General features: G+C 36.2%; 1 protein-coding gene across 3 annotated transcripts in view; it reads left to right on the top strand.

The window, feature by feature from the left end:
* Positions 1-14966, top strand: part of ARHGAP32 (Rho GTPase activating protein 32) — a 299252-nt gene that overhangs the window by 201629 nt on the left and 82657 nt on the right. For all 3 annotated transcript variants that reach the window (XM_059184831.1, XM_059184839.1, XM_059184850.1), the window contains 3 exons: positions 1240-1332; positions 2316-2438; positions 3934-4011. In XM_059184831.1, the coding sequence (XP_059040814.1) occupies positions 1240-1332; positions 2316-2438; positions 3934-4011 (294 nt within the window). The remainder of the gene's footprint in view (positions 1-1239; positions 1333-2315; positions 2439-3933; positions 4012-14966) is intronic.

Raw genomic sequence — 14966 nt, 5'->3', positions numbered from 1 at the left:
GAGCATTAGTGAGCTGGGAGAGCAAATTTTTTAAGAATATAGCTCCAGAACAGAGAGAAGGATGAAAAGTTGGGGGAGAATAATGGAAATCACAGAGAATAGATCCTGAAGTTCCTACTTCCTTTTTTTAGGAGTTCTATGAGGATACAGTAGATGGAAGTAATTAAAAATTAATATAAGAAATTCCCTAAAACTAAAAAAAAAAGTCATGTTTCAGATCAGATGGGCCCAGTAAGTGCTAAGTATGATGACTGGAAAGATATGCATTTAGAGACACTATAGTGAAATTTCAAAATGCCAAAACAGAAAACCCAGAAAGATTTTGGAGAGCAAAACGCTTTCTTAAAAAAATAAGAATTGTTTTGACATTAGACTCCTCAGCAGGCGCGTTGGATGCTTGAAAAGAGTGCAGGTACTTTTCACATCCCAAGGGGAAGCCCTTTCAAATTTCTAATTAATTCCAAGGCAGTTAAGAAGGTAGGACAAAGTAGAGATCTCCTCAGTCTTGTAAGAACTGACACAGCAGCAGGGTCTCAGGAACATCTTAAAGTCACAGATTCTTTTGTATCATAGGGAACCTTGGAAGTCCATCTCCGTTTCCCATCTCCACCTACTTGTCACATTTTTCTTTCTCAGGCTGTCTCAGGACATGGCCACCAAGAAAAGTTCCCAGGTTTTTATTCTCTCTTTTTAAGACAGCCACCAGAATGAGTTGAAATTTTGTATCATAATTCCTAATTCTTACCATAACTCTTGTTAGGCCAGCTAATTGGTCCTGGACCATTCCACGGACCCATGGTGTGCAATTGCACATGAATGTGGCTGTCCTGTCACAGCTGCATGCATGGAAGATTACAGCAGGTCCCGGAGAGTTTCAAGGTAGCCAGGAGGAGGTTGGGCAGAAAAGGCCAAGTACGTCTGTGTCTGCTATAATTATCTTTTTTATATTTTCAGTATAAAATTAAAGACAGCAACAAGGTTAGAAGCTATAAACTAGTATGACCCCTGATGACAAGGAGATAGCAGTTCAAGTTCTTTACAAGACAGGGGATTTCTGTGTAAGTGCCTGTGGTTTCACTTAATGGAACTCTTGAGCCTCTGTGAAGAATCCCCTATAACTATTAAAATGCCTAAAAATCTGCAGATTTTTTGCCCCCAGAAACCAATTTATACCAGTTACTTTAACAGAGTGCTGTATCTTGACTTTGAGTTACCACTGAATCTTTTCTTTCCCTTTAGTCTGTCACTCAGATGCTTATGGCTTACCTGTCCCGCCTTTCAGCAATCGCCGGCAACAAGATCAATTGTGGACCTGCCCTTACTTGGATGGAGGTATTATCTAATTCACCTCATATCAAAATTTATTTTTAAACTGTCTACTTCAGAAATTTAATATTAATTTAATTTTGATAGCTATTGAGTTTCAGGAATCCAAGAAAGGGAGTTTATTCTTATTTTTTGGAAAGATAAAGTGATACATTAAGGATTTTTTATCTCAGATCTATCTTTCTTTGAGAATCCAGTAAACTAATTTAAATATATCTTGTAAATTGCAATGGCACCTCTTACTTTGGTATTTAATGTATTAACATATATATATATATATATATATATATATATATATATATAGTGTGTGTGTGTATATATGTGTGTGTGTGTATTAAATACATTGTATTTAATGTATTAACATATATATATATATATATATATATATAGTGTGTGTGTGTGTATATATGTGTGTGTGTGTATTTAATTGACTTAGTAATTGAAAATATTTTTCAATTATTTATGAGCAAGAGATAATTCACCTTTTGAAGAGTCCAATTTAAGATTAAGTATTGCATATTACAGTATCCAGAAAATATGCTAGGTATTTCTCCTTAATTTGCATATGTAAAATTATATTAATCTGTCCTCTCAGTAGAAATTGGAAGACAGGATGGAAAATAGAATGTGGAACTTAGAGCCAACCTGCATTAAGATACTGGCTCTTCCATTTTTGGCTGTGTGATCTTGGACAAATTATTTAATTTCTCATGATTTATATAACCTCTTTTAGCTTTAGCACCTTCATCTTTAAATGATGATAATGGTGTTAAGTATCTTTTAGAGTTATGAGGATTAAATTAAATCATGTTCTGTGCACAGTACAATGACTAGTATACACTAAGTACTCAATATATAATAGTAGTTTTTTAAAGATTCTTCAGGTGTGGTTTCTCAAAATCAAATTGAATGCTTTTTATGAATAGTCAAAGAAACTTTTGCAAGTCCCATGTCTTTAACCATCTCATAGTTTATTTTCTTTGTTATAGATTGATAATAAGGGAAATCATCTTCTAGTTCATGAGGAATCATCCATTAACACTCCTGCTGTTGGTGCTGCCCATGTTATCAAGAGGTACACTGCTCGGGCCCCTGATGAATTGACTTTAGAGGTAAATGACTAAAGACTCAGGCCCTTTTCCTGTACTTCATTGTCTTTCAGCCTGGAATGCCATCTATTTTTATTAAATGACCATATTCATCCTTGAAAATTCAGCTTGTATCTCCCATTTCTTTTAGGAAGTCATCTTTGATCTTCTCCCTACTCTGTGCAAATACCTATCCCCAAATAGCCTGGATTGACTTTTTTTTTTTTTTTTTAATTTTATATTTAAGTAATCGCTACATCTAATATGGGGCTTGAACCCACAACCTCGAGATCAAGAGTTGCATGCTCCATGACTGAGCCAGCCCAGCACTCCTATCCCTGACATTTCACTTATTACACTCAGTCATAGTTGTTATCCTGTTTATCTCCATGACCTTGAGAGTCAGTCTTTTGTCTTTGTGTTTTTAGTACTAAAAATGATAACCAATGATACTTTCTTCTCATTGTTTGTTCAAAGATTGAGTTAAAGAACAGATGGAAAGTGAAAAGAACATTTCTTGCTATCAGATACAAAAGGAGGAGAATTAAGTTTCTTTAATATTGACTGATGAGACAAAAAAACTGCTAACAGTTGCTCAGTTTAAGAAAAAACGATACAAAGTTTTAGGTTCCATACATAAAGGAATGCATGTCTTGAAAGATGCCATGTCTGTTAGCAAGAATGAAGTGAAGATAACTCTTTCATGGCCTGAGAGATCAGTTGTTAATATACAAAGAAAAATTCTTAAAGCAATATGTATACCATAGTAATACTGTTCTGAAGTACTTTACTATGTTTTAACCTAGAAATCGTAACTTATTTTGTTTGAAGAGTGTAACTCCCATTCAATATATTGTTTGAAACTATCATTATGATTTTTGTATTTATGATTTTGCAAAAGTTTGTATACACTGACTAGTTTGTCATTTAGAGTGAAGAAAGTAGGCTATTAAGTGAAAATGTTATATTGTACCATCTATTGAAAAAAGTATAGTTGTCATCCAACTTTATACTTACTGTGGGTAACCAGGTGATTGTAGACATTGTAAGCCTTTGTTATATGATTAAATAAAATATATCAAATGCTTAAAACAGTACACTAAATGTTATTAATAAAAGCTATGGTTGTTCTAAATATGAATGCTTTAAACTGTCCCTTGTAAGTGGATCTGATCCCTTTTAGTAACAGTAACAATATTTTAGCAGAAGTGGTGATGGTGGTATGACACCTGGCATTCAAAAATCGTATGGTCTAAATTTGGCTTTCTGAAGTTCCTGCACATATGTTGCTTGGATCCCCATCTTCGTGCTTCTTAACTTTTTTTTAGAACTCTTCTTTACAAATGGTAAAGATTATTAAATTTTTTACAGAAAAAGGTATTATGTTTTTCCAGAAATAATTATCCTGAGAATAAGGATTGTACTTTAATTTTTTCTTCTAGTTCAGATTTTAAATTCTAGACATAACAATTGGTTTAAAATTTGACTAAAAGGTTTCACTTAAAATTCTTCCTTGTAGGTGGGAGACATCGTTTCTGTTATTGACATGCCCCCAAAAGTGTTAAGCACGTGGTGGAGAGGCAAGCATGGATTTCAGGTAGGCAGCAAAGAATTAGGTGTGAAGAAGTTCAAAAAACAGGTTTTGCTTATTCTTCAGTAATATTTCTCTTTACAGCATGTACTGGCAATGGACTTTGTCAGCAGAGATAGAAAAATGTAGATGATATTAGACTTGGATTTCCTTTTCTGCTTACTCTGTGGTTGTTTAATCTTCTTTTTTAAATGGTGATATAACCAAAGTTTGAACAGAATTACAGTTCTGATGACCACTTTTAGATTATCAGGCCTATAACTCCACCTTGCTTTTAATACTGGTTTTGAATCATAATTCACATATTTTTTCTGTTCTCTAGAATTAAGTCAGTTTGATCAACATTTTTTATAAAAAGGTATTTTAACTGATATTTAAATAATATGTTAATTGCATACCAACAATGGCATCTAAAGCAGTGTCATTTCTTTTTTTATATATTCCTAAATAATTTGAGAGCTAATGATGGACTCTTTAGATTGACTAACACTAATATCCATAGGGTATGTAGGTTTTCTTTTATCAGTTAAAATCATCCATAGAAGAGCATCTGAAAATGCCTTAACATTGTGTCTTTAGTATGTAACCTGTGAATTTTTTATGGATTTTGTGGTCTTCTTATAAAGGTGTTCCTAAAATGCTACATAAATAAAATGTTCATTCTATATAGCTAGAAATACTAGTAACTATTATATAAATATCTTGAGCTTTGCATGTTAAATGGAAACTAGTATTAGGTTTTTATAAAATATATTTTATTTAAAAATAATCATACAGTTTAAAACAGGATAGCATGGTGTTAAGAGTGTGGGCTTTGGTGCCGGATTGCCTGGGTGTTATGCTGTGTTACCTTGAGCTTGTTAATTTTACTTCTCTGTGCCTCAGTTTCCTCATTTGTAAAGTGGGGATTGTAAGACCCTTCTTTGTTTCATAGGATTATGGTAAAGATTTCATATTCGAGGTTAAAATATGTGAAGTACATAGACTAGGCCTGATGCGTATTTTTCAAAAAAAATGTTGATTTTTAAGTTTAAGTAATTCTGTTTTTTTTATAAATTTAATTTTATTTAAATTTTTATAAAATTTAATTTTATCTATCCATTATAAGTCATCTATAGCAATTTAATTTGTTGATGAAGACCAGGAAAATCATATACATATTATGCCACAAATTCTCTTGTTTGTATAGTTGGGGTCTTTTATTTGTCTCATTTCTTAATTGCTATGCATAATTGGTGCATTTGATTAAATATAAAACTAAATAGAAAAGTAGGGTCATCTTTTTTCCTATTAAGTAGTCAATTCTCCATATTCATAAACTTTAGGGTCTAAGAGATGATTAAAAAAATAAATTTGGCTTTAAGATGGCTGTTTTTTTCTTGATTTTGCTATCTTTCTTATAATTATAGACAAGTTATTTGCTTTCTTTGTACTTGAGCTTCTTCTTAATTGGAAAGTTCCATTTAAAATCTCTCTAGTTATTCTCAGCATTTTCCTTCTATTATTGTAAAACTGGTAGTAGGTTTTCCCTTTTTTCATGTGACAGACAATTTATTGAGATCTGACTCTGTGCTAGGCGTAGATTTATCTTCCTAACTCTTTTATTTAGGGTCACACGGAATAGTTTCTTGCCTAAACAGATTATTCTTTTTAAATATTAATATATAAATTAACAATTGTTAAAAATTAGCTTGTTGCCAAACTATATTAAAAACAAAAATAGATGTTTAAACTTACACAGGATTTATTTTTAATTGATAATGAAAGGATATTTTATATAGCATTGCTATTTGTTTTCATTCTAATTGGTCCTGGAAGGGCTGTCATTTCTGTTTATATCATGCTGGAAAATACGGATTTGAGAAGAGTTGATTGTGGGCATTGGGGGGGTGTCACCCGTAAAAACTAGGAGCAGTCTTTAAACATCACTGTCAAAATGTCATTTGTAAGAGGAGTCCAGTACTTTAAGGAAATAATACACACAGTGCACTCTTCCTTGATGTTCCTAAGCGCTCATCCATTCCATTTGTAAGACTGCCTCATGGGTTATTGCAGGGAAGGTGTGAATGGGAAGGCATGTACTGAACATCTGTTATGTGCAAAGTACTACTGGGCACTTTATACACAATGTTTTCTTTAATCTCCACAAAACTATTAACCCCTTTTATGGAGGGGAAGCAGTTTGAGAGTGCTAATAAACAGTCAGGAAGAGATGGAGTAAGGACTGCTCCTTACTTATTCAGGTCTGCTCGATCACATTGCCTAAGAAGCACAAAGCATGATTTCTGCATTTACTCTTATATTACTAACTTTATTCTCGGTTTTCTACCGTATGGAAAGGAACATCTTTCCTTCTCAGGCAACAAAGGAATGCTGTAAAGATTAACCAACAGAGGACTGTAAAGCATACAGAATTACTGGTAGAAGCATTGCTATCACAATATGTTATGTTTTTATGTAATAATTAGTATATTGCATCTGGGGAAAAAACTCCTCTTCAAGCTCTTTGTAATGTTCTCTACCCTTGTTATGTATTTTTAAATGATGAGCATGTGTCCTTCCTTACTCAGATATTTTATCGAGAGAGGAAGATAATTATAATTTATTCCATGTATGTGATAATTATAGATGAGATTCCTGATTTTAAATTTTGAAATAACTGGAATAATGGCTTAGTCCACTGGTTTTCACATACGTATTTTTTAACTCGGTGGAATTGTTAATCAAACAGAATCTCACACAGAACCTCAGTGTGAGAAAAGGCAACAGTGGAGTTGCGCTGGTGAGGTTAGTTCAAGTCAGGTGCTCTGAGCCTTATTCCCAGGGGAGCATGTCTGACTGACCTCCCCTGGGTCTTGTGCAGCATACCAGAGGGGCCTTAGTAGAGCTGTGTATAAACACTACCATTGGAAAAGCACTTGTTTAGGTTTCTAGTAGTATATAGTGGTTATATTACCTCACAGGCTACTTTATAATTTTAATTTTTAAAAAAAATTTTATTTGTCAAAGAGAGAGAGAGAACACAAGCAGCAGGAGGAGCAGGCAGAGCAAGAGAGAGAAACAGGCTCTCCGCTGAGCAGGGAGCCTGATGTGGGACCCTGAGATCATGACCTGAGCTGAAGGCAGACGCTTAACCAACTGAGCCACCCAGGCATCCCTATAATTTTTATTTTTAAAAGCCAGTTAACATTCTCAAAATATTAGAAGAACTTGTTCTTTATAGGAAGCTTTTTATAAAAATATTTTACTCATTTATTTATTTTAGAGAGAAGAGTGGGAGCAGGGGGAGGAGCAGAGGGGGAGGGACAAGCCGACTCCATGCCAAGCACGGAGCCTGATGTGGGGCTCAGTCTCACAACCCTGAGGTCATGACCTGAGCTGGAAATCAAGAGTCAGACTCTTGACTGACTGAGTCATCGAGGCTCCCATATAAGAATGTTTTTTATTGACTCCTTTTAGAAGGCTAATACTCAGATTTTTTTTTTTTTTAAATTTCTCTAATGTAAATTGTGTCTGAATTCTTGGAACTTCATAGATTCTGGTATAGATGGGTGGTACAAATTGAGAATGCAAATAATAATCACAAATATACTTCTGTGAGTTTTTTTGTGTTCTCAAGAATTACTGTTTCTGAAGTTCGTCTCTTCCTTCATTTGTCTATTAGGTGATGATTGGTGGACACTGTAGCAAAATACTATAGCCTGGTTGACTTGAGAACTAGGAATTTATTTTCTTAGTCATTTTGGAGGCTGGAAGTTCAAGATGGAGGTGTTGTTAGAGTTGGTTTCTTCTGAAGTTTCTCCTCCCAGCTTACAGATGGTTGTCTTCTTGCCATGACCTCATACTCTTTCCTCTGTGTGCACACGTCCCCAGTGTCTCTGTCCCTGTGTCCTAATCACCCCTTCTTATGAGGACATCTGTCAGATTAGCATAGGCACACCCTTATGACTTTATTTAATCCTAATTGCCTCTTAAAAGGCCCCATCTCCATATACAGTCACATTCTGAGATACTGGGGGTGAGAGCTTCAACATATGAATTTGGGGGAGGATATATACAATTCAGCTCATCATAGGTGCCAACCAGCCCTTTAGGGCTGGTTTGAAGGCCATTCAGGAACTCTCACATAGACTTGATAAGGAACAGGGCCCTACCTGAGCCAGCTGTTCTCAGGCACAGCTTAGAGGCATTGGCCATAATTGCTGAGAGGCTGAGGGCTTTTGGAAGAAGAAGCCCCAGGGAGTGGCTGCGCAGCATTTGAAGGGGCCCACTTCATTCTCACAGGCTGGTATTGGGCTCTTATTTTGTTCATGGCAGAAGGCCCTCTCGGCTTTGAGCACCGTGCCCCAGGGTGGAACAAGGAAGGCAAACAGACCTCAGTGTTCCCCTCTGGGCCTCTTAGATACTTGGTAGGTTCAGAACCCAACAAGATTTCCTGGGAGTTCTAGGAAGGTTCCTGGAGGAGGTGATTTTGGAATGCAGAGTCTTGTGTATTTCTTTTGAGGATAGGATGTCCAGATGACTGAGGCACACAGGTTAGACATGTAACTGCCCATAGCTAACTTGATTGATTTTGGACGTACAGATGGACTTTGTAAACTGGGCTTTGTCAGTGGACCATGGGGGAGGACACACCAAGGTAGGATGGCTGTGCTAATAGTGTAGGGGCTGGGCTTGACCTTGAGGTAGCTTTCAGTGGGTTTTTTCTGGGAGTCAAGACATTTAGAGCTGACAGTTCTCAGGAGAGAAAATGAAGAGAAGCAAGGATGTGGGCCACTGCTTCCCAGGATGGAGGCCAGCTCTGGTGTGTATCATGCTCTGAGCACTGCTGGAAATGTGATTGTCCGTGTGCAGGCCCTGTGCATCTCCACTTGCAGGTCTGCTCAACTTGATGTGTTTATGATGTATTACATAGATTCCACTTTTTCTTTTGTTACAGTCATGTGTGTTTGTTGTCTCCTTTCTGGCCAGCTCTCAAAGTATGACAAAGTCCAGGCATCAGTGCAGAAGCCTTCCCTTGGTATTGCTGTGAACCGATGCTGTAAAGTGGCTGTTTTTTGTTTTTTAAAATTATTTTTAATTAAGACAATAATAGACCTTTTTAAAGTATAAATTTATAGACTAATTGAACAGATAGTATACAGAGTTTCATATAATCACCTCCAACCCGGACAGACATATACACAGCTTCTCTTGTTATTAACGTCTTGCTTTATAAAATGCTGATCTTCGTTGACCACCAGCTGATCTGCAGAGATTATAGACAACACAGAATAAGTCCTCTTTCTGGAAGTGCTGTCTAAGGATCTGATGCTTCTTAGATCCTTGGCCAAAGTCACCGGGATGCAGAATGTATGGATATATGTAATACAGAATGCCAGTTTCACATCCTGCCCCATAACGATTGAAATAGTTTTGGGTTTTTTAAATTATAATTAAATGAACCAAATTTCATACATTATTATTAGCTATAGCTCATTGTTTACATTAAGGTTCACTCTTTGTGTTGTATAGTTCTTTGGGTTTTAATAAAGGCATAATGACATGCATCAACCATTCCAGCTTCATACAGAGTAGTTTCACTGCCCTAAGCCCTGCGCTCTACCTTTTCATTCTTCTTTCCCCATAATCCCTGACAACTACTAATCATTTACTGTCTCCATAATTTTGGCTTTTCCAAAACATCATAGAGTTGGAGTCCTCAGTGTGTAGCCTTTCTAAATTGGCTTCTTTTCCTTAGCCATATGCATTTAAGGTTCTTCCATATCTTTCCAAGGTTTGATAAGTCCTTTTATGTCACTGATATTAATTGTTGTGGATGTGCCATTTATTGCAGGACATCTTGGCTGTTTCCAGTTTTTGGCAGTTACTAATAAAGCTGCTGTAAACATCCATGTGCAGGTTTTTGTGTAGATATAAGTCTTCAGCTCCTTTGGGTAAATACCAGGGAGTGCAGTTGCTGCATCCTATGATAAGCCTGTGTTTAACTTTGTAAAGCAACCACCAAACCGTCTTTCAAAGTGGTTGACCCGTTTTGCATTCCTCCCAGCAATGACACTGTTGAGCGTTCTCACCAACATTTGATAGTTCTCAGGGGTTTTTTTGGATTTTAGCCATTTTATTAGGTAGGTAGTGGTATTACATTATTGTCTTAATTTGCAAATAAAGTCCAACTTACAGCATTTACTAATATATTTAAGGGTGTTACACTGCTGTCTTCATTCTTCTGTTACAAGTAATTCCTTCCTTTAGCACTGATTTTCAATCTTTAGTGCACTTAAAAATCACCAGGGAATCTTGTTAAAATGTCAAGTCCCAGGACCTAAGCCCAGAAATAATGTCTCAGTGGTTGTGGTACCTTATTTTTATCTATGTCATTCTGGCCCATGTATTCCTCAGACAGCTCTTCTAGAAGCAGTGCTTACTTTGTACTGTAGGTAAGCTCTGCTAAACATCTGGTGGTTGATAAAGATGAGCATTTTGCCAAGTTTTAGTCTGTGTATTGTTTTAGACCATAATTTAGCTGTGGGAACAGAAGGATTAGTTCATCCATGTGTTTTAATTCTACCGTGACTCTGTTTCTTTTCTTAAACTTCTGGGAGTAGGAAGTGTGAAATTATATTAACTATAGTAATTTGAAATTCTGAAATCTGTTTTTAGTTTGTTTCCTAAAGTATATATTGAATCTTTTACCTTTGTTTTACCATAGAATGTACTTAAGCAAAACCCCCCCAAGACCCCAAGAAATAAAAACCCTAAAACTAAACAACAACAAAAAAAAAAACCACAATTTTTTTTTTCTCATTTTTTAAACTAAATGTCACCAGCTTTTGTGCCTGGCTCTAGACCCTTGTTGGAAATATGAGGTAGAGTATGTGGGGAGCCCTTTTTCTTAGGTAAGAGACATAATACATATACAAAGATAATTGTTATTATCTTTCAGGATTATTTGTTTGTGTAGGCAGTTTCTCAGAGTTTTATCTGGGAGCTGCTAGGATCAGAATGACTTGAGAAGTATCTTAAAGCTGGGTATTACCAATCAGAATTTTGGGGACTGGAGACAGGATTCTGAATTTTATCAAGTTCTTCAGATAATTATTAAACACAAAATGGGATAACCAGGGAGAAGTCTCCATTATTTATACTGTGCACAGATAAAAGAATAAATTAAACACAGTTTAACAAATGTTCTCTTTTCCACCCAGGAAATCTTTCTTGAAACACATTTGGGATGCACTTAATGGATAGAATACCACTTAGAGATTGACTGAATTTTATACAGCTCACATTCTCTTAGTTCTTCACAAGATGGTAAAGGATCAGCTTTTTAATTTTTCATAGTTGCCTTAGAATGTCCTGCTAGTGTCTTTGTGTACAAATATGAGAGAAGCAGTTCTTGAACAATAACAATGTCCTTACCTCAGGAGTTTCATTTAATTATAAATAACTTATTTTCAGAAAAGTATTATTTATCCAAAGGGAAGATATTTGGAAGCCTTTCCCTTATAGTAGTTTAGTGAAGGAATGAAGTTTACCTGCTCATTTATTTAAAAAAAAAAAAGTATATTTATTTATGGGATCCAAAGCTGTGCCTTTTTCCTTACTTACTGTTATATGGGACACCATATTTCTTCTCTAGTTAAGTTTTGGGAGATCATGTAAATCTTCATCTGTAATGTTAAATAACTTTAAGGAAAGGGAGTATGTGATACTACAAATAAAAGCAGTTGTAACACTTCTTCATTGCTTCCTTAGTGTGCTGTTCTAAGTGCTTTGCATTGACCTTTAATTCTTACAGCTCTGTAGAGAAGGGACTATTATCTCGTACTGATGAAAAACTTAAGTGTAGGGGGTAAAACAACTAGCCCATTGTTATTCTGCTGTTTAATATCAGAGCTTAGATCAATTCCTAGGTATTCTGGGCAAAGAAGAGATCATAGTAGTAATTTAATGAACCAGTAGTGGCTTGTACTTGTTGACTTGTATGCATAATAGATTTCTACAGTAGAAAAAATGAGAGTAAATCATCTCTTCTTAACCTGTCATTTAAAAATTGCAGAAATCTAGAGACGAAAGATTTAGATAAATTGTTCTGATTCAGAAAGACAGTACGTAATGGTATAGCCAGGACAGTACACAAGCTTGCTGAGTTCCAATTCTGTATTATTTTCGCCCCTTGGATCATAAAAAGATGAAAATTTTCTTAAATTATTTTTTGTATTTCTTGTTGCTGTTTTTATTTTTCTTCTTAGTGCAATTGGCATTAGCAACTGCCATTGATACTTGTTTCTTGATATCCTTTTGCTAATTTATAACATCAGAGTATGTCCTATCAAATGATATTTAAACATTCAGTTTCATGGAAATTATTGGCAAAATGGCTTAGAGCAGTAGTTCTTAACCTTGTCAAACTCTTCACACCCTCGTTATAATAGATATTTTCTAAAATCTTTCTGTATGATTTCTAACATGACATTTACAAATGATGTAACTACCTACAAACAATTTCAGAAAAGGAAAAATCATTTTCACATGTAATATAGAAGAAATACAAATATGTATTTAAAGTATATACATATATCCTTGAAATGTAAATATTGGGAGCAACTCCATGAGAATCTTTTATTCTAAATGTAGTCCATGGACTAGCAAGATTAACATCAGTCAGCAGAAACAATAAAATCTACTTAGAATAACATCAAAAATAAGAAACACTTGGTGATATATCTGAAAAAAATATGAAAGATCTCTGTACTGAAAACTGTAAAATATTTTTGAGAAAAGTCAAAGAATATCCAAAAAAAAAAAAAAGGAAAAAAAAAAGGAGAGATACACCCTGTGGGTGGATTGGAAGTCTTTACATTGTTAAGATGTCTTTATTCTCCACAGAGATCCCAGTCAAAATCTTGGCAAACTTTTTTATAGAAATTGATAAGCAAATTAATCCAAATGAAAATGCAAAGGAGCTAGACTAGAATAGACAAGATAAATTTGGAAAAGAACTAAGTTGGAGAGCTAGCATTAATTGATTTGAAGACTTACTGTTAAGGTACTATATCAAGAGGGTATGTTATTAATGGAAGGCAGACAAATAGAATAATAGAATAGAATAGAGGCCAGAAATAGACCCATACATATACATGGACGAATGATTTTCAACAAAGATTCAAATCAATTCAGTGAAGAGCACATGGTCTGTTTTACAAATGGTACCAGAACAAATGGATGTTCATACACAACCATTATAAAACAAAACAAAAAACCTTTGATTTGTTTTTTAAATCATCTGTAAAGACCCAAAATGGATCACATACCAAATATAAACTAAATGCTGCTTGAAGAAAACATAGGGGAAATTTTTGTGACTTCGGGCTGGGCAGAGATTTCTTAAATACAATATGAAACAAACAATTCATAAGATAAATTGAATTTCATCAATCTTAGAAACTTCTCTTTGAAAAACATCACTCATAAGACAACAAAAATAAAGCTATAGACTGGGAAAAAAATATTGGCAATGATTATATCTGTGAAAGGACTTGTATTCAGAAGGTATTCAATGAGGTAACAGAGCTCAATTTTAAAAGGAGGCAAAGACTGAAACTTCTCCAAAAGGATATATGTAAAATAAACACGAAAAGACATGCCCAGTATCATTTATTAGAGAAATGCAAAATAAGATATCGCTATGTACTTATTAGAATGGTGACACTATGGAGGGATTGAAACACACAGGGTTGGTGAGAATGTGAGATGCTACAATTTGGAAAACAGTCTGTCAGCTTCTGGAGTTAAATAGACACCTGCCACTGATCCACGCATTGCACTCCTAGGTCATTACCCAAGAGGAAAAGAAAGCCGACGTCCAAATGAAAACTCATATATGAGTGTTCATAGCAGCCATATGTATAATAGCCCCAAACTGGAAACATTTTACCAACAAATAAATGATTAATGGATAAACAAATGGTGCTGTCTATACAAAAGAATAATGCTCGGATAAAAAGGAATGAATTACCGATACATAGAGCAACACTAGTGATCCTCAAAATAATTACGCTGAGTGGAAGAAAACACAACAAAAGAATACATTCTTTTTTGGAGGAGTCAAGATGGCGGAGAAGTAGCAAGCTGAGACTACATCAGCTAGCAGGAGATCAGCTAGATAGCTTATCTAAAGATTGCAAACACCTGCAAATCCACAGGCAGATCAAAGAGAAGAACAGCAATTCTGGAAACAGAAAAACAACCACTTTCTGAAAGGTAGGACCGGTGGAGAAGTGAATCCAGAGCGACAGGAAGATAGACCCCGGGGAGAGGGGCCGGCTCCCAGCAAGCGGCCGAGCAACGGCACACAAAATCAGGACTTTTAAAAGTCTGTTCCGCTGAGGGACATCAATCCAGAGGCTAAACCGGGGCGAAGCCCACGCGGTGTCAGTGTGGCCTCAGGTCCTGCAGGGTCAGAGAAGGATCGGGGGTGTCTGAGTGTCACAGAGCTTGCGGGTATTGGAACAGGAAAGCCGGCTACAGAGACAGAGCCGACAGTAAGATCACAGCTCGGGGTTACCTTGAACCGGTCGCAGGCTCAGTGAGCTCGGAGCGCAGCCGGAGGTCAGGCAGACGGGAGTTACTGGGCGCTGTTCTCTGAGGGCGCACTGAGGAGTGGGGCCCTGGGCTCTGGGCTCCTCTGGGCTGGAGACCAGGAGGCCGCCATTTGTATTCCCACCCTCCGGAACTCTACGGAAAGTGCTCAGGGAACAAAAGCTCCTGAAAGCAAACCCGAGCGGATTACTCAGCCCAGCCCCTGGAAAGGGCGGTGCAATTCTGCCTGGGGCAAAGACACTTGAGAATCACTACACCAGGCCCCTCCCCCAGAAGATCAATAAGAAATCCAGTCAAGACCAAGTTCACCTACCAAGGAGTGCGGTTTCGATACCAAGGAGAGCAGCAGAATTCCAGAG

Source organism: Mustela lutreola, chromosome 1 (genome assembly GCF_030435805.1).
Source record: "Mustela lutreola isolate mMusLut2 chromosome 1, mMusLut2.pri, whole genome shotgun sequence".
Lineage (NCBI taxonomy): Eukaryota > Metazoa > Chordata > Mammalia > Carnivora > Mustelidae > Mustela > Mustela lutreola.
The sequence above is the reverse complement of the archived record's forward strand: the minus strand, read 5'-3'. Positions and strand labels throughout refer to the sequence as shown.